Source organism: Phacochoerus africanus, chromosome 2 (assembly GCF_016906955.1).
Source record: "Phacochoerus africanus isolate WHEZ1 chromosome 2, ROS_Pafr_v1, whole genome shotgun sequence".
Lineage (NCBI taxonomy): Eukaryota > Metazoa > Chordata > Mammalia > Artiodactyla > Suidae > Phacochoerus > Phacochoerus africanus.
This window is the reverse complement of record NC_062545.1, coordinates 274,165,216-274,184,724: the sequence shown is the minus strand read 5'-3', so window position 1 is coordinate 274,184,724 and position 19,509 is coordinate 274,165,216. Positions and strand designations below refer to the sequence as shown.

General features: G+C 57.5%; 1 protein-coding gene across 2 annotated transcripts in view; it reads right to left on the bottom strand.

Annotated features, from left to right (window-relative positions):
- Nucleotides 1-19,509, bottom strand: part of ASS1 (argininosuccinate synthase 1) — a 55,182-nt gene that overhangs the window by 11,151 nt on the left and 24,522 nt on the right. For both annotated transcript variants that reach the window (XM_047768693.1, XM_047768695.1), the window contains exons 8-12: nt 19,244-19,274; nt 13,902-13,992; nt 11,072-11,156; nt 10,477-10,541; nt 226-357 (exon numbers count right to left, since the gene is read on the bottom strand). In XM_047768693.1, the coding sequence (XP_047624649.1) occupies nt 226-357; nt 10,477-10,541; nt 11,072-11,156; nt 13,902-13,992; nt 19,244-19,274 (404 nt within the window). The remainder of the gene's footprint in view (nt 1-225; nt 358-10,476; nt 10,542-11,071; nt 11,157-13,901; nt 13,993-19,243; nt 19,275-19,509) is intronic.

Sequence of the window (19,509 nt, the reverse complement as noted above, 5' to 3'; positions counted from 1 at the left end):
AGAGGCAGCGGGATGCCCGGGGAGGGGGTGGGGGACCTGGCCCTTTTCCCTTGATACCTTGTGAACCAAGCAGGTCCCGGCAATGTCCCCCCTCGTCCCCTGCCCGCTCTCCATCCCCTTCCACCTGCGTCTTCCGGGCTCTGCAGGCGGCAGTGCCCAGGGCAGGACTGGAGGAGGGCGCCCTGGCGTCGGGAGGGGAAGGTAGCGGCTGCAGGATCTACGCACCCGTGTACACCAGCTCGGCGAATTTCAAGCCCAGGCCTTGTTTGATTTTGCGCACCTCCCGGTCCATGGTGAAGGCCTCGATGTCTAAATGAGCGTGGTAAAGAATCGTCCCCGCTGGGGTCTCGTAGATACCTAGCCATTTTTCCAGGCAGGGGGAAAGGCAAAAAAAAGAGAGAAACGCATGAAACCCAAACTGTCAGCAAATGACAAAAAAAAAAAAATAATAATGACTCGTGTGACAGGAGACAAGCCGGTCGGACCCATTCACTCCCAGCTTGCCGCAAAATGCATCTGTCATTATGTTCATGCTGGGGCCACGACAGTCCACTCTGCGGCTTGTGGAGAAAATGTCTAGATGCCCCCCTTCGAAGAGGCCCTCAGACGATGGAAAATGACAGGGTTTCAGAGCCGCTCCCCCCTCTTCCCAACTCGTGCCCACCGGCCTGCGGCTGAAAACCTGTAATTAAACAAACTATGGTGGAGTCCAGGGCTCCGAATGTCCCTTCCTGCCTTCCACCGGGGAGCCAGGGGAGGGATGGCTGTGCACACGCATGCAGATGTGTGGACATGTGTGCATGCACACACGCCACCTTCAGCCAGCGGCTCCCCAGCAGTCATGTCCCTGCCGAGAAATCCTGTCCTCCTTGGTCACATGTGCTGACCCCACTGTACAGATGGGGACACGGAGCCGGGAGGGGAAGGGACGTGGATGAAGCGGAGCAGGGAACCGAATCCAGGCCTCCAGGTCCCTGGCCGGCGCTGTGGGCCAACAGGTGATGAAGGCCAAGCCCCAGAGGGCGTGGGAAGATGACTTTACTGAGTTCCCGCCCCGTCGGCTCAGACCCAAGTCCTCCATTTGCTGAACAAGTTGCTTGGACCAAATGGTCTCCGAGTGACAAGGAGGTGACTGGCTCTGGACTGAGTGTGGCCCTGGGAGGAAGGTCTGATTAGAAGTGCCACCCTAGGGAGTTCCCGTTGTGGCACAGTGGTCAACGAATCCGACTAGGAACCATGAGGTTGCGGGTTCCATCCCTGGCCTTGCTCAGTGGGTTAAGGATCCGGCGTTGCCGTGAGCTGTGGTGTAGGTTGCAGACGCGGCTTGGATCCCGCGTTGCTGTGGCTCTGGCGTAGGCCGGTGGCTACAGCTTCGATTAGACCCCTAGCCTGAGAACCTCCACATGCCGCGGGAGCAGCCCTAGAAAAGGCAAAAAGACAAAAAAAAAAAAAAAGTGCTACTCTAGGGAGCTCCTGTTGGGGCTCAGTGGGTTAGGAACCTGAGTAGTATCCATGAGGATGCGGGTTCGCTCTCTGGCCTTTCTCAGTGGGTTAAGGATCCGGCGTTGCTGTGAGCTGTGGTGTAGGTCACAGATGTGGCTTTGATATAGGCTGGCAGTTGCAGCTCCAATTTGACCCCTAGCCTGGGACCTTCCATGTGCCGCAGGTATGGCCCTAAAAAAAAAAATGTACCCTAGATTTGAGGACACCGAGGTACCAAGAAGCAGGACGGCTCACAGGCACATGGCAGGCTCCGTCTTCCAGCAGTGCAGCCTCGCAAGTAAAGTTCAGGTGAGCATCTTGGATAAGCCTGCCCTGTGTCGGCGCTCCTGATGGAGGGGTACTAACTGCTCCATCCCCACAAATGCCACCCCAAAGAGGTCCCCGTCTTCCCTCCACATAACATCAGAGCGTTAAAGGGGCAAGTTTTCAGTTATTCTCAAAATCTACCACCGTCATCTTTCCACCAAAGGGGTCTGTATGTACACCTAGGTTCATAGAAGCATTATTCACAATAGCCAAGAGGCAGAAGGAGGAGTTCCCATGTGGCCCAGCAGGTTAAGGATCCGGCATTGTCACTGCAGTGGCTCAGGTTCAATCCCTGGCCCGGGAACTTCCAAGTAACTTGGGTGCGGCCCAAAAAAAAAAAAAATAAGACTTTTACATACAAGGAAATAGTCTCTCAGGGGAAGGAAGTTCTGACACCTGCTACAGCCTGGATGAGCCCTGAGGACGTGTCGTTTAGTGAAATAAACTCAAAGCCACCAAAAGACAAACATACTGCATGATCCCACTTACAGGAGTTTCCTAGAAGAATCTAATTCACAGAAGCAAAGTGGAAAGTTAGGGGCCAAGGCCTGAGCAGGGGGAATGGGGAGTTACTCTTTAAAGGGGCAGAGCTTCCCTTGGGGAAGATGAGAACGTTCTGGAGAGGGTGGTGGTGGTCACATAGCAATGTGAATGTCACACTGGATGCCCCTGAACCGTGCACTTAAAACAGTGAAGATGCCAAGCTTTACGGTATGTGTATTTGACCACAATTTTAAAGATGCTTAAAAAAAACCCAAACCAGAAATGAGATTGTTGCAACTCTAAAGTCCAAAGGGAACATGAACAAGGCTATGTCTGTGTCTGATGTGAGTGGCCAGAAATTTTCTCCTCTGAGAACTTTTTTTTGGAGGGGGTGTGTCTTTTTAGGGCCACACCCATAGCATATGGACGTTTCCAGGCTAGGGGTTGAATCGGAGCTGTAGCTGCCGGCCTACAACAGCCACAGCCACACAGGACCTGAGCCACGTCTGAGACCTACACCACAGCTCACGGCAACGCCAGATCCCTAACCCACTAAACAAGGCCAGGGATCGAACCCACATCCTCATGGATACTAGTTGGGTTTGTTAACCACTGAGCCATGATGGGAACTCCTTGAATCTTATTTATTTATTTATTTATTTTTGGCTATGACCGAAGCATGCAGAAATTCCCAGGCCAGGGGTTGAACCCACACCACAGCAGGGACCTGAGCTGAAGCAGTGACAATGCCAGATCCTAGACCTGCTGTGCCACCAGGAACTCCCTCTATAATCTTAAAGTCTAGGCATCACTGACAGGTCAGGGCCTCTGAGGATCTCCCTCCAGGGCAGTAGTCTCCTAACTTAGCTGCAAACCCAGAATTCAAACGCTTTTAGGCAGAAGCTCAGCACAGATGACCAAAAACAACGTCCAGCTGCAGGAAGCAGAGGCTCCTCTGCAAAGCCTGGGCTCCACCAAGCAGCCCTCAAACTGCTGATCTGGCCCAACATACCAATTTCACAGGTGGGAAAACTGAGGCCTGAGGAGGGAACCTGACTTGCCCAAGAGGAGCAGGACCTGTATCTGGGTTTTCCATCTCTTCTCCGGGTTATCTCTTTGGGCCTTTTGCAACGTGATCCAGTGCTCATCAGGCCTGAGGTGCTGTGGCCAAGGAAGACCCTGCCTGTTGCCAAGGCACCGAGGCTATTCCCAAGTGGACGAGAGCCTGGGGGAGCTGGTGACTTTCTCATCTGCAAACCCCTGCTGCCCCGGACTCCAGGGACCTGCATGTCAAAGAGACTGAGCACTGATATGCTGACAAGATGCCTGTCCCGTTTCACTCACGTGGCCCCAGATCCTGGGCCACCTCTGCTGTCCTGAGTCAGAGGTGGAGGTAAAGGACCCCCCACCCCACCCCCAGCGGGGTGACACCAACATCCCAAAGTTTATGCATCAGGCCCAAGCCCTCAACTCCCGGGGAGTTCCTCCAGCCCCCACAGGCCTCATTATTACTGCTGCAAACACAGTTCATACCGGCTCTGTCGTCGGGAGCTCCCATCACGGCTCAGCAGTAATGAACCCACTATCCATGAGGGCTCCTAGTATCCATGAGGATTTGGGTTCGATCCCTGGCCTCACTCACTGGGTTAAGGATCCAGCGTGGCTGTGAGCTGTGGTGTAGGCCTGCAGCTGCAGCTCCGATTCAGCCCCTAGCCTGAGAACTTCTATATGCTGCAGGTGTGGCCCTAAAGAAAATAAATAAATAAAAAAGACATACAGGCTCCATCATCCATATCTGTAAAGTGGCTCAGAGACACAACCCAGACAGAGCTTAGAGAGGCTGGTGGCGCTGGAGTCAGATGGTGGCTGAGAAAATGACACACGAGAGCAGGGGCGGGCAAGGGGTGGGAGGACACAGGAAACCTATGAGAAGCAGACAAGACCTCAGGCCAGGATTTGGGGCCACTCCTTGTGGGGACAGAAGCGTGCCACAAACAAGTGGCTCCCCATGGCCCCAGGTCACCGAGAAAGGCCTGAGGGTCCAAGAGTCTCTTTACAAAGATAGAAGCACGCGGACCCTTGGAACTATCTGCCTCCAGAAGAGCAGAAATAACCACGATGCAAAAAGGGCTGGTTTTCAATTATCCTAGAAATTTTGTCACCAAGAGTCGTCGAACACAAGACGACAGAGCCCTATTTGTCTTCTCCTCCTGGAACAGTCTAGGAACGCAACAGACCTTGGACTAGAAATGGGCCGTCTAATTCCTCCTAATTATTACTTGTGTCACATTTGGGGAAAACCTGGAAACTTTCAAAGCCCACCCTTCTGCTGGCACACACACTCACGACGGCAGGCCAATAGCAGAAGCCCTGTTTCAGCTCCAGGGAAACTAAGCTGCCTCCCTGCTTCCCTGCCCTCATCTGTGGGGCAGGGTCCAAGCTGTTTCAGGGTGGGGCTGCAGACCAGCAGTCCCTGGCAACTGCCGCCTTTAGGGGAGCACAAAGCTCAGCTCTGCTGTGTGACCTTGGCCCGCTGAGCCCCCTTGGAGGCTCAGGCGATCTGTCCGGAAAATGAGATGGTGTTTGTTGCTCTTCCTTCTAACTTCCACCGAGACCTGGCTGAAGCTGAGTGCTTGAACCCACTGTCCCCGCTGCATGCTCCCCCCACCCCGCCATGCAACCTGGTGGTTTTGTCTCTAGAACATTCCATGGCATCACCTCCCCACAGCCCAGAGAGGGAACTGCATGGGAAGTGGGCAAGAGGATGAAAACCATAGTTTCTGTCTAGGAAGAGCTGACTTGCCCTAAGCACCCCCCCCCCAACTGCCCCATCATAGCTGCTCCCCAGCAGAAGGGCAGAAAGCGCCTGGTGGGCAGAGTCACCCGTTCCAGAACCCCGGCCCCGAACCAGCCTTACAGCTGTCAGCCCTCCGAGGCTGCCGTAGGAAGAGTCGCAGACAAGAAGGAAAGCCACAGCCATGACACACAGCAGCACAATGAATATTCCTGCTCCTTTTCTTAGAAGGTGTTAAAGTTAATTGGGACTGATCAAAAAGCTTGTTTTCAGGTTACTGCTGGCATGTGTGTGTGTGTGTGTGTGTGTGTCTGTATGTTCACATCTTAAAGACCCTCCCTCGCCGCTCCCCAGGGGCAGGGGGTACAGATGATTTCTGCATATTTCTTCTCGGGAAAAAAAAAAAAAGACTTAAAAAAAAAAAAAACAGTGACAGAAACCTGATGCTAAAAGACTATGGATTTGGGGCTCTTGACAGTCAGCACACAAACTACTGCGCAAAACGGAGGAGGGACTGACAGCTGAGTCTCCGCGTCGCGGTGGAAGAGACAACAGACATCTTTAGAGTGACACGCACAGCAGATTCAAGTGTCTATTTTCATCTCACTGTGTTTACAGGAAAAAGACAGAGGTGTCAGCGGTTCTCTGCACAGCAGCTTCAATCACACCGTAATTACTGCCAAGGAGCGGGCGGAGGTGGGGGGGGGGGGTGGCGGGGGGAGAAGGGCGAGGAGCTGGGGCGGCCGGGGTGGGAGGAGAGTGGACCGAGGAGGAAGAGGTGGGGACCAGAACAGCTGTCGCTGCTTAAATGCGTCTCTGTTCCGGAGGCTGCCAGGTTAGCCCAGATTGAGCAATTTGGCAGAATTGAGGGGATCCGCCGACCTCAGCTGGGGGCTGTGGGTGGGGGTGGAGGTGCGGGGTAGGACACCTGGACCAGGGCCTCTGGTCCTTTGGGAAGGCAGTATCCAGAAGGAGGGATTTGGAAAGGCCAGGGGGAGAGAAGTTGGCTGGAGCCCAAGGGCTCCCCTGTTAGGTACCAGGGCCAAGGATAGAGGCGGTTGCCATGGTGATGGGGAGGCACGTCCTGGTGGGGCTCTAGCCATCCTGTATGCTCCTGGCGTCCCGCAGGGCCCACCCTGGGAATCAGGGTGGGCCTCTGAGGCTGGCCACGCCAGGCCTCTGGGAGCGCGATCGCCTCCTTTGCTTCACAGGCCTCCCTCCGCTCTGGAACGTTCCATCTGAGTGGAGCCTCCGGGAGGCCTGGATAGGTGGGCAGCAGCCCTCGTTCCTTCTGAGCCAGAAAGTGGAGGAGGAAGGAGGAAATGAGAACGGGAGAGAGATGGGAAGGATGAAGGAGAGAGGGAAAGAGTGGGAGGCGGAAGGGTTGGTGGGAGCGGGGCCAGCAAAGCTGCGGTGGCTGCAGGCAGAGGAGAGCCCCGCAGGGCAGGCCTGGGAGAAGGCGAGGCAAGGACGGGCCCTGGCTCCTTCCCCTTCCCTCCTGCCTGCCTCGACCCCCCCTCTCCTCCCCACTGATTTCATTTACTTCACTTAATTAGCCCCCCTCCAGAGTTAAAAAGATAATGTGATAATGACGATGTGAGCAGCCACAATACAGCCAAAGCGCCTGTATCTGCAGCTCCCCCAGTCCTCGGCCCGCTGACCCCACGGCCCTGAAGGCCGCTGATCCCACCACCCCAGTCCCAGGGCTCTAGCTCTGCCCAACTTCCTGCCTATCCACCCTCCTTCCCCCAGCCAAGCCCTTAGCGAACTTCAATTACAAGCTTTGTAAAATCAATACAAATGACGTTTGCCTCTTGTACACAGAGGCACAAACAATAGCATTTTGCTGCTCTGCCCTCAATATAATTGACAATCAACAGCTTCTCCTGTTACCGTAGACCTAAGAAAAACCTCGTGGGGCATCCACAACGCCCTCATTTATTGCTCCTCCTTCCTTTCTCACAAGGAATTATTGGGAATGGAGAAGTTAAAAAAAAAAAAAGGCTTCACCCTAAAATTATTATTAGTTTGCTTTTTAGGGCCACACCTGCGGCATATGGAAGTTCCCGGGCTAGGGATCAAATCAGAGCTACAGCTGCCAGCCTATGCCACAGCCACAGCAAGACGGAATCCGAGCCACATCTGCGACCTACACCACAGCTCACAGAAACGCTGGATCCTTAACCCAGTGAGCGAGGCCGGGGATCAAACCCACGACCTCATGGTTCCTAGTCGGATTCGTTTCCGCTGCACCATGACGGGAACCCTCACCCTAACATTATGAAGCAACTTTCCTCTCTTGCCCTCCAACCCAAGTCATAAAATAAGCAAGTCAGAACTTCCAGAGGGAGATGGTGACACCACCTGCGGTGCCCACCTTTGCCCGTGGGAGTCACAGAGAGGGAAAGCAACTTGCCTAAAGTCAAACAGCAAGTTCTTGGGAGTTAGAATCCTGGTTGTCTTCTCCAAAGACTATACAACTTTCAGGTATTTAGTTCTATGCTTTTAGGGAATCCCCCCTCACTCCAACAGGTATACACACAGTACGTGGGCAGAGTGACGGCTGTGCTCCAGGAATCTTTCCTTTGGGTGGGTGATAAGAAACCAAGGGAGTCGGGAGTTCCCGCTGTGGCTCATGGTTAATGAGCCTGACTGGTGTCCATGAAGACGTGGTTTCAATCCCTGGCCTCGCTCAGTGGGTGAAGGATCTGGCGTTGCCGTGAGCCGGGGTGTAGGTCGCAGACATGGCTCGGATCGGCTGTGGCTGTGGTGAAGGCCAGGGGCTATAGCACCAAATCTAGCCCTAGCCTGGGAACCTCCACATGCCGCAGGTGTGGCCCTAAAAAGACAAGAAAAGAAAAAATAAACCAAGGAAGTCGGAGTGGATAGCTAATCTCATGGCTCCAAGATGGTGCTGAGGACCCAGGAAGGAAGTCGACCATCCAGGCACAGCGCCTACTGTGGGTCAAGAGCTCTCTGTATTGTTCTGCCCAACAACCCATTTCACAGATGAAGACGTTGAGGCTCAGAGAGGCCATGTGGCTTTTCCAATGGGGATGGAGCCGAGACGGGGTGGGATGGAGTCAAGTCTGGTACCCTAGCCTGGGCCCTGACACCAGCCCTTTGATCTGCCTCCCCCAGGATGCTGGGGGTCAGCCCACATCAGACCAAACCACCACCCAACTGGCCCCTTGGGGCTCCTCCTACCTTCTCTACCACTCCTGCTGGAAGGCTCCCTCTCCCACTCTGTTCCATATTCTACCCATCGATGCCTTTTCTGCCACCTCTTCCAGGATGTCTTCCCAGAATAGCCCAGTCCATGCCTTTATCACTGCCTCCTTCTGTTCTAAGTTTGCTTGCCTTTCCACACCCAGCAGGGGGCCACTTCGCAGTGTGACCTCAGGCCACTCCTTATCTTTCCATTATCAGCAGCACTGTATATCAGGCATCGATTAATAATGCCTGTCTCGGGTGCAGGCAGGACAGTGAGTGCAGAGTGGACACCTCTGAGCCACACGGACAGTTCCCAGAGGGCAGAGGGTGCCCCTGCCCTTTCAGCATTTATGAAGCTCCTCCACTGGGCCAGTTCCCGCTATGGCACATAGGCTAGAACCCAGATCCACCCCGCACAGAGTCCAAGCCCTCAGCTCTCCCCTCCCTGCCTCTCTGGGTCTGGACATCAGTCCTGCCACCAACATGCCCGGTGACTTTGACTTGATTTCCCATCTTTAAAATGAGGCTGTGGCCTCTGGCTCCCCCAAGGTCACTCCAGGGTCTGCCTTGGAAATTTTGCATTGTGCTGGCTCCCAAGGGCAGATGAGACAAAGGGACATTTAATCAGACGTTAATAAAGGTACGACACAAAGGTGAGTGGGGAGAAAAGGGGCAGCTAATTAGTAACGTGCTGACAAGGCCTTGAGAGTTTCAATTAGATTGTTTCTTGCAGATAATAGCTGTGTCAAGGAGGGGGAAAAAACACACGAAAGAGGCAAAGCAGCTACTTCCCTTCCTTGCTTTTGGAAAGAAATTCAAATAGGTCAGAACCAGAACGATCTAACCCTGCCCCTTGCCTATCCATCACCCTGGGCGAAACTGAGGCCCAGAGATAACAAGCCCAAGGTCAGCTGGCAAGCCTCAGAGAGCCTGGCATGAGAGCCTTGGACCAGCGCCCCTTCTACTCCCTGAAATCTGACCATTAGCGTCCTAGTTAAAAAAATTCTGAAGGACAAAGTGCCATGACTATACCTTACCTTAGCCCATTTCTTTCTTTCTTTCTTTTTTTCTTTTCTTTTTTTTTTGCTTTTTAGGGCTGAACCCGCGGCATATGGAAGTTCCCAGGCTAGGGGTCTCATCAGAGCTGCAGCTACCGGCCTATGCCACAGCCCCAGCAACACGGGATCCGAGCCTGGTCTGTGACCTACACCACAGCTCATGGCCGGATCCTTAACCCACTGAGCGAGACCAGGGATTGAATCCATCCTTGTAGATACTAGTCGGGTTCGTTACCGCTAAGCCACAGAGGGAACTCCCACCTTGACCTCATTGTATGCCTCATTGTGTCATACTTTTTAGCTGACCTTAGGCAAAGTGATTTGCACACCTGTCCACACAGGGGGCCTCAACCCCGCCACCGGTACTGAAAAATTCCCGTGCCCAACGCAAGGGCTCCAAGTGCTGAAAGCCTGCCCCACCCTCTCGGCGTCCTAAAGCGCGAAGCCTGATCACAGGGGGACACGAGGCCCCCAGTATAGATGGTGGGAGGCTGTGGTTGAGATGACCTGATGAGTGACAGAGGGAACCATGGGGCCCCATGGACTAAGAGAAGCCAGATGCACCTGCTCGGGGACCAGCCTGTCCTCCCTGGTCCGGCCATAGGTGGATGTGGGCTGGGGCAGCTTAGCCAGCGTGGCAGCTGCTCCACACCAAGGGAGAGCCCTGCCCATCCCTGGAAAAAGCCACGCCCCCCACGCCAGGCCAGACCCCGGGACGGGCCTTCAGGCCCTTGATGGGCTCACAGCGCCCACCCCTGGCAGGTTTGCCACCCTGCCAGCTGGCCTCTTCAACACAGCCCTAATGACCACGAAATCTGCCTGGCACGGTCCGGCCTCTAAGCCTGGCTGACCCGCCCTGGGCACAAGAGCGCCTGACCTCCAGGCCGGGCCTCCTCTGCCTGAGCCTCTCCGGGACCCCCAGCTCTCTCTGCTCCGGGGACACCTCTTCACATGATGCAGTCAGAAGTCAGGGACCAAGGGCCCCCTCGTCCCCACTTCACAGGAGGGAAATTGAGTCTGGGTTGCGGGGAGTGGGGGGACTTGTCCAAAGCCAGCCTGGGAGTAGCCGCAGCCCAGTGTGATGGGGTCTCGGGCCCGAGCGCTGGCGAGCACACGTACCTCGGGACTTCATGCCGATGAAGCGGTTCTCCACGATGTCGATGCGGCCCACGCCGTGCTTGCCCCTGTGGGGAGAACCCGGTCACGTGGGTCCACAGGCGGGGCGTCAGGCACCGTCTCAGGATCCAAGAGGTCATCGGAGCCAGGTCACCTGGTCCATCCACCCATTGCCCAGCTGGGGCAACTGAGGCCCAAAGAGGAAAGGGATTGCCTGGGTCACAGAGTGAGTTCCACAGGCAGCTTTCGTGACCTCTGTCCAGGGCCCCGCGTGGCACCCACCTCTACCCACGGCTCACCTGGCGTCTCTCCTGGTCTCACATCCAGCTGGGAGCTTGGACACTCTAGCTGGACCATCCCTAGGGGTCACCCAGTCCCCTGGGGTTGTTATCTTTCAAGCCTGAGAGCCACCGGGACTCTCCTACCAAACCAGGGGACCCCATGCCTTTGGAGCCATGCCAAGGCCAGCTGTGGGACACAGGCCTGTCCCTGGTGACCCCCAAGCCTCAGGCTGGGCCCATCGGCAGCAGTGGTCCAGGCTGGGCAGAGTCCAAGACGGCGGTTTCTCAGGAGGCTGGGCAGGGCTGCGGGCACTCACGCGACTTCGTTCAGGTAGACGAAGAGCTCCAAGGCCGTGCTGCGGGTGATGCCATCCTTGGCGTTGGTCACCTTCACGGGTACCCCTAGGGCGGGGGGGAGAGGGTGGCGGGCCTGAGGCTGGAGCTCAGCGGAGGAGCCTGCGCCTGGTACCCCGCCCCTCTCCCTCCGCCCCGCAACGCCTTAAATGGATGTGACAGATATGGGCTCCAAATGACTCCTTGAAAAGCCCTGTGCAGGTTGAGGCCTGCTGGGGAGAGAGAGGGGGCGAGAGAGCCCCCCAGAATGAAAGGGAAAATGCAATAAAAACGCTCTCCCCCACCCTTCCCATTCTCTCTGCCCCTTTTGCATTTAGGGGCTGTGAAATTGGAACCAGGCCCTGAACTAATTGAATTTCACGCTCCACCATTGTCTTAGGAGGGCGGACCTTCTGTCCCACCAGTCACAGGGGGTGGGGGGCGCCCGGCCGAGGTGCGGCTGAGCTCTCTCTCTCCCTCTCTCACACACACACGCACGCACGCACGCACGCACGCACGCAGAGCCCCCTGCCACGTCTGTCAGGCGGACCCCCGCGCCCCAGACCCGCACGCAGCCCCCTGATTGTTGGGGATGAAATGATGCCGCTCCAGCCGGCGAGGGGCTGGAGGCGTCCATGAATTCTGAGGAGTCGGGGGGTCCGGGGTGGCAGGAGGGCAGGAGGGAGACGACCGCTCCGGGGAGGGAAGGGCCGAGTCCAGGGGGGGTGGCGGGAGGGGGGGCAGTGGGTGGGTTCGGGGCTGACTTTGAATAGCAAGGGGCACTTTCTCGAGCGGTGTGAAATGAGCAATAAATGTATTAGAGGCCTAACAAGAGAGCTGTAACAGTGACAAAGAAAAGCTGTTCGAAGTTGGCGGCTAATCCCCCACCCATCTGCCCAGCTCATTACCATGTAGCCGGCGATCGGGTGCCAATCAGGCCTCAATAGCGGCTTTCGAGTCTTTATTAGGCAGGCGCCGCTTGGAGGGGCTTCGCTCAGGCGCTGTCAGCCTCGCCATTCTTAACCCCCCATTTCCAGGGGTTTTATAACTTGGTTGTAAATTGCTATTAAATGTAAGTCTGCCCAATAATGAACCTTAAGCCCCTCTCGCCACCCCCCGCCTCTCGCCTCTCCCTTTCTCTCTGGTTCTATTATCACCCTCCTGGGGCCGTCGAGGGGGCCTGCCCCAGAGAGGAGCTGACATTGTTGGTGCTGCTGCCGGAGAAAGCCTCTTAGCCTTTAAAATAGTTAATAATTAGATTAAAACTTCAAATAAATTAACTAGAGGGTGAATGGGGAGTAGTCAGGGAGGCTTCCTCCGGTCTACTTTTTTTTTTTTTCCAGACAGTCTCCAAATCATTAAAATGGACCACGCTTCTTCTTGGGCACAGCCCTGGGGGCCGTCCTGGTTCCTGGGGGAACGGGGGCTGGAGCCTGGGCCCAGGATCCCCTGGCGTCTCCTGCCCATCTCCCATCCTCATCTCACTCCCGGGTTCATGGGGCACCTGCGGGGGGTGCTGCCTGGGTCCACCTCACCAGCGTCTCGGAGATCCTGCTCAAAGAGTTGCCACACCCGCACAGGCCTGGGTCAGATGGCGGGTGGGGCGGGGACAGGATGGACTCAGCGCCCCAGCTGTCTCTAGGGGCCTTAGAGTAAGGGCCTTTTGGTCCCCAGGTGGCGTGAAATTCAAGGGTTTGAACACATGCGGGGGAGCAATGAAAATGCCCACTGGCCTGGCCGGGCTCTTGGGAAAGGCCAGAAGAGGCACGTTATTAGGGCAACCGGCAGGCTCTTTTGCCAGGACCTCATTCGGTGCCCACGAGCATCATTTCTGTGGCGCATTTATAGGTGGGTGACCCTGAGGTCCAGAAGGGTGAAGTTGGTGGTCAAGGTCACGCTAGCACGAAAGAACAGACTCTGGGGCCCTGCTTGCTGCTCCCAGGCCTCCGTCTCTAGGTGCCCCAGGAAAGGCCCCTCTCCCTGTTTCCTCCCTCCCTGCAGCCGCCTTCTGGATGGAAGGGCCAGCCTCCTTGCCCGGGCTTGGGATACCCTTACGCCCCTTCTCAGTTCCTCCAGCTCCTTCCCAGCACCGCCTCCTCAAGGAAGCTGCCTTGATTTCTGCAGCCTCCTGGAAAGCCCTTCTCCCTGGACACCCTGCCTCTCGCCCTGAACCCCATCCTGCTCCTCCTGTTACTAGGCACGCTTTGCCTTCCCCTCCATCCTCCAGGGCAAAGAGGGGGGGTGGTTCCTGGTGTCAGGCTCGAGGCAGGGCACTCGGGCCAGGCCAGCAAAGACTTCTGGTTGATAACGGATAAGATGAGGAGGCAATCAGGGTACAGGCACGAGTGGTACAGGCAGCTCTGAATCCAGGGTGGGGGACAGCAGCTGACTCAGGACTAGCTGTGGGGTCAGAGGGGCCCCCGAGGCTGGCTCTCTGAGACTCACGCTTGCCGAGCACCTCTGCGCTGGACATGCCCTCGTCCTACACCAGTTACAGATGAGGAAACTGAGGCCCAGGAAAGTGGAGAGACTTCCCCAAAGGCCAAAGCAGCTAGCAAGTGGCTGCTCAGGGGCTAGAACGTTCGCTCCAGACCTGGGGCCCACGAGCTGGTGGACGGCTGGAGGATCCTGGAGGGTTCCACGGATCCCGCCATCCGGGGAAGGGGGCGGTGGGGAACACCCGAAGCCCCCGCCTGAACGCTGGCTTCCGGGGACACAGGAAGGATGCAGAGGGACCCAGGCTCCCAGGCAAGGAGGGGAAAGGAAGCAAGGCCCCAAGTCCACCCCGTAGAGTCCCGACAGGCGGGCACCTACCTTTCTTAAACTCTATCTCAAGGACGTCTGGGCTGTTGGGGGCTTTGGCCGGGTCCTGGGTCTTTGTGTAGAGGCCTGGAGGCGCTTGGTTCTGACAAAAGACAGAAAGAGGGTGGAAGAAGGCGTGTCTGAGCCCAGCCATGCCATGCCAGTCCCTGCACACCCCGTATGCCACCTCCTGCAGAGACCCGCAGCCCTCTCCAGGACCAGGGCGCTGCTGGCACCTGCCATCGGCCGGCCAGTCCAGCGGGCCTCCCAGCCCCCGCCTGGAGCCAGCCCCGCTTGCCAGGGGCCTGGGAAACAAAGGGCTCAAGAAATCAGACAATTTTTCCCCTCAACTTGATCTCATCTTTTTCTTCGACGCCCCCACAGCTGGAGGTAGAATGGCAGGAGGAGCCAGTCAGGCAGGAAAAGCGTGACTTTGGGGGAGCGGGGCGGCGGCAGCCTTCGGCGCTAGCGGGCACACACGCTGTCGCAGGCACCGGGAATTGGGGTTTATTCTGCACTGACCGCAAAACTAATGACTGCGTGTGACCCCAGCAGGTGCTCCGGCGAGCAGAGCCGTCCCCGGGGTCCCCGAGGTTAATACTCACAGGGAGAAAAGAGGAAAGCACAGCAAAAACCCATTTGACAACACAGCAACCTTTATGTATATTTTTTTCTTGGGCGTGTTGGAAAATGGGCCTCGTCTTGATGCAGCGGTGGAGGCGCTGCTGGCTGCCTGGGACTCTGAGAGTCCCTCCCGCCTCCCGCTCCCGGGCGCCCCCAGGCTACAGCTTGGACCCTCACCATGGACGGGTTGGGGGCCTCTCGGGCCTGACGGCTCTAGTCCCAGGTGGGCATCCCACACCCCAGCTGTTGTCCTCCACCTGCTGCCATCAGGGGAAGCACAGTCCCTTCAATCTTGGCTTTCAAAACCCTACAGACGTTCACATGCCACTTTGCATCTGCAGGTTCTTTTGTGTTCTCCGCAGCCCCGTTTGATAAGAAGGTCAAGGCTGTTACCCCATCTACTGAGGAAGACATAGAGGCAGAGGGAGAGGGGCGGTTGGTGTAACTGCGCCTTCTGTGTGGACGGGGGTGGCGTGGCACAGGGCAGGGAGCCCTTGAGGCTCTCAATAGTGATATACCGGATTTTAGAGGGGTGGACAATACCCTCCAAGCCAGGAGTCGAGACTTCAGGCTGTGGGTGTCTTGGGCAAGTTGTTTCACCTCTTTGAGCCTCGGTTTTACCCATCTGTAAAATGGGAGGCGTTTCCATTGTGGCTCAATGGATGAAGACTCCGACACAGTGACCATGAGGATGCAGGCCCCATCCCTGGCCTCGCTCAGTGGGTTAGGGATCCCACGTTGCTGTGAGCTGTGGTGTAGGTTCCAGACGCAGCTGGGATCTGGTGTTGCTGTGGCTGGGGTGCAGGCCGGCAGCTGCAGCTCCGATTCAACCCCTAGCCTGGGAACCTCCATATGCTGCAGGTGCGGCCGTAAAAAGAAAAAAATAAAATAATAAAATGGGGGGGGGGGGGAAATGATACCTGCTTTTGCCTTAAAATTTAAATGCGCGGACAGCTTGTTTGTTTTTCACTGGACAAGAAAATCACCCGAGATGAGGCCAGAGAAGGCCTGGTGCAAGCTGGACGCTGCTCCCTCTGTGGGTGACAGGAGGGGTGGAATATCCTCCTGGTGGTGCCAGGCCAGGAGAGGTGGGGCCACCAGGAGTCCCCACATCCCTCACCTGGGGTCACTTTGTTGTTGCCTCTATGCCAGGGTGACCAGCCATCCCAGCTCCCCCAGCCCGAGAAGCAAGCCCTCCAGGCCTGGACAAAGAGGGACAGCTGATCCTTGAGGTTTTACTGGGGAGCTCAGATGGGGCTGGTGACAGAGGCCTGCACCTCCAAAGCGCCGTGTGGCTGGGAGCCAGCTGCATACCTCCATCTGTTTCCACGTGCGAGTCAGGGACAAGGATCCAGAGCGGACCTCCAAGACAGACCCAAGGATATCTCCAAGGACCAGTTGGAAAATCAAGGCCAAAGAAGGCACTTGTCTGAATCATGCCGCCCACCCCCCTGGTGTGGAAGTCGGCCCCGAGGACTCCAGAACCCCTGTCCAGGGCTCTCTCCTCCCCCCAATCCCCAGGTGGTTTCCCTGCCGCATTAGTAACCTGAGCGCCAAGAAATAGTACGAGAGATGTGGCCAGAGATAGCGCAGGCATCAGCCTGGTTTCGGAGGGATGCCCGGCATCCGGGGCCCTACCTTCTACCAGCCACCACCTTCCCTGGGAACAGACAGGCCCAGGGATGCTTGGCCAAAAGGCAAAGTGGCCGGGGCTTGCGACCTCAGGGTGACCAGCAGTGACTCCCCTGCTCCTTCCCCCTCTGCCTGGGGCTTGTCACCGGCCGTCCAGCTGAACCCAAAGCAGGTGCCAGTGCTGGGAGCCCCCGTCTGTGCCCCCTAGCCCACCTCCACCTGTGCTTCGCCTGCCCAGACACTTTGCAGCCTGGCGCTTGTCACTTTCTCCCACCAAGTTTAACGGAGCCACAAACAGGGGGAGAGCCTTTGGAAGAGAGGCGGTGGGCAGACCTCGCGGGACTCTCTCTATAGCGGGAAGTTGGAGGCTTCCGACACCCTGACAGCGCCGCCGATTAAACCAAATAACTAAATAGAAATAAAGTGACATTTGCTTTGCATTCCAAGGTGGCTCATGCCAGCCTTCTTTTTACTCTGCCTCCTAAAAGCCCAGTTCAAATGACAAATAGTTTGTTGCTGAGTATCAATACCAGCTATTTATCCATCCCAGCGGGAGGGCTCACTTCCAATGTCATCTGGGGGGGAGGGAAGAGAGTGAAGAAGAAAAAATAGAGAGAGAGTGGGGGGTGGGGTGGGGAGGGGGCGAAAGAAAGCATGAAACAGGGCCGAGGAGGAGAAATTGGAAGCAAATGGCCCATGAACTAAACCATGATGTGGAGGCATGATCGATGCTGCAAATGGTTTATTCATCCATCAGATATGGCGGGCCAGCGACTGAATGAACTCTTTCACTGTGGGCCGTATGAAGTTAAAGCAAGTAAATTTCTATCTTTCTTCGCATTAGCTGCCTCATTGCCCTTCAATCAGCCCTCACGGAGGCAGAAAATGGCTCCACCATCTGCCTGCAAACCCTCCCTTCGACGGGCAGGTCCCTGGGCTTTTTTTGGAGGGTGGGGGAGAGGGGGCACCGGTTCCCCGAAGCCCTGTCTCCCGCCCCCCCCCAGGGTGCGGCGCCCCTCAACCATGCAGAGTCGCAGCCCCCGCCCCCTGGCTGCTGCCCCCTCATTCCTGGGACCTCTAGGCGACCACGGGCTCCCAGGGCCCCCCCCCCACCCCGCCTTGGGGCAGCCCCAGGGAAGCAGGGCCAGAGCGGCCAGACCCTGGGTTCCTTGGCCTGGCCCCATGCTTCTCAGTGGGGACTGTGTCTCCCCTCGACTGACCCACGCGGCCCAGCCCTTCCTGCCGCCGGATGAGAGGGCCCCTCAGAGAACCTTAGCCTCCCTCCTCCCCCCAAATCTTAGCCCGCTTGAGGAGGGAGGGCGGGACCCCTTGGCTCCACGAAGGAGGTCTTGCCCTGCGCCAAGTGCTTTTGCTCCCCCAGGACGGAGGTGTTGTGACAGCCCTCTGTTCGCAGAAGGAGGCTCAGAGAGGTTGGGTAACACACCCAAGGTTGCACAGCACTAGAAGCAGAGTCGAGGTTCAGACCTAGGTTTCAGATCTCCAGGGACCAAGCCACCTTTCCACCTGGATCGGCTGGTTAGAATCCTTAAAAACACATTCTTTAGCCCTTACTTTACCCACTGTCCTCAGGAGAAAGGAAGTCTGGGCTGGGGGTGGGGGAGAAGCACCTGCACCCGGTGGGTGGGGCCGGCTCTGGCCTTGGCTCTGCCCCCTCGGTCCTGAGAAGGGGCGGGATGGTTGCCCAGCGGGCCTGGGGCCCAGTGGACACCTGCCTCGAAGACGCCCAGCCCCGCTCAGCCTCCCCCGACCCCCTTGGTTGCTGACTGACTGGCTAATTAGGGGTGGCTGGCCTGAGTGTCGTGGGGTCAGCAGAGCATGAACTGGAAAAGCCCGTGGCCAGCAGGGAGCAGCCCCGTGAAGCCATCAGCCCCCCAGCAGGCAAGGGTGTGGGCTCTCCTGAGTCACGTGGTTGGGCTGAGGGCTGAGGGGGTGGGGCAGGGAGGTGTGGGCCACGGGGGACCCCCCGAGGCCCCGGGGGGGCCAGCTCCACAATGGGGTGATCCAGGCCCCAGGCCGGCTCCCCAGGGGAGCAGCTGGTGCCCTGGGGTCCAATCACTTCTCTGGGCCTCTGTTTCCCTGCCCGTGAGGTGAGGCAGCTCACAGCCAGAAGCCAACGAAGGTAAGCCGGGAAAATGGGGTCCCCAGGCCTGGCCCAGCGATCCCTGGTACTCGTTCCATTATTGCCAACGGCGACCAAGAGGCTGGGTCCCTCTGGGGGGGCCCCCCCAGCAGGGCTCTAGCTCACCCCACCCTCACCAAAACCACTCGGGCATCCTCTGCTCCAGCTGGCCTTCCTGAATCCCCCCAGGCCCAGCTGCCCCAGCAACCCCCCCGCCCCGCCGCCCCAGTACACTTCTTGGCTAACATCAGACAAGCAGCCCACCCCACCCCCAAACCAGCCGCCTGCCTGGGTGTGGGGCTGGGCCAGGGGATGGAGACACAGCCCCTCAGGGACAAAGAGATTTTTCTCTTCCCAGGATAGATTGCGCCCTGCCTCCCCCATCTCCCACGGTGGGCAGGGGCAGATACAAAGGAAACCTCCCCCAGGGAGAGAAATCCTAAACTTCAAACAGGACCGAGGCCCAGCCCGGCCAGTCTGGGAGGCTGGGGACAGGGGATCAGGGCGGCCTGCCGCGGGCATGGAGCACAGGCCCAGACAAACGGGTCCCGAGCCTCTAATCTGTGCCACCTCCTCTATGGCAGTGGCGGCACAGCGGCCCGAGAGCTGGTGGGCACAGGCTGGGCCCTCCCACAAGCGTCTCATCTGCCTAATTGCTTCTTTATTGTCTCACAATCACACACTCTCCCTACGCTGCGCTGAAATATTTCCTTCCCCTATTCAGCCCAGCAGCAATTAGAAAAAGAGCGCCAGGGAGGGGCTGGGTCTTAAAACACAGTGTGGAGTGGGCAGGCGGCGGGGGGCCCAGTGGGGAGGGTCGGGGAACACAGGCGGGGCTGGCCCCAGCCCCACGCCCGGCCCCCCGTGAAATTTCAAATTAGGCTACAAACACACCAGACAGCCTGGGCACGGAGCAGCCACTGCCAAGGCCGGCGGGCGGAGGGGAACAGGGAATTACCTTGGGGTTCTCCAGGATGCCAGCCTCGTAGCTGCGGGGAGATGGAAGACCCGGGTCAGTAAGGGAGAAGCAGAGGGACAGGACACAGCTCTCTGCCTTGACTCTCTCACCCCCAACCCAAGTCCCACACTGTCTTTCTCTCTGCCAAAGCAACTGCTGCCAACCCCGGCTGGAACATTCTGGACCCGCCAGAGCTGGCTGTGGGAGCTGTGGGGTGCAGGCAAGGGCCTGTGATGGGCCCCTCAGTCTTCTGGGCCAGAGCCTCA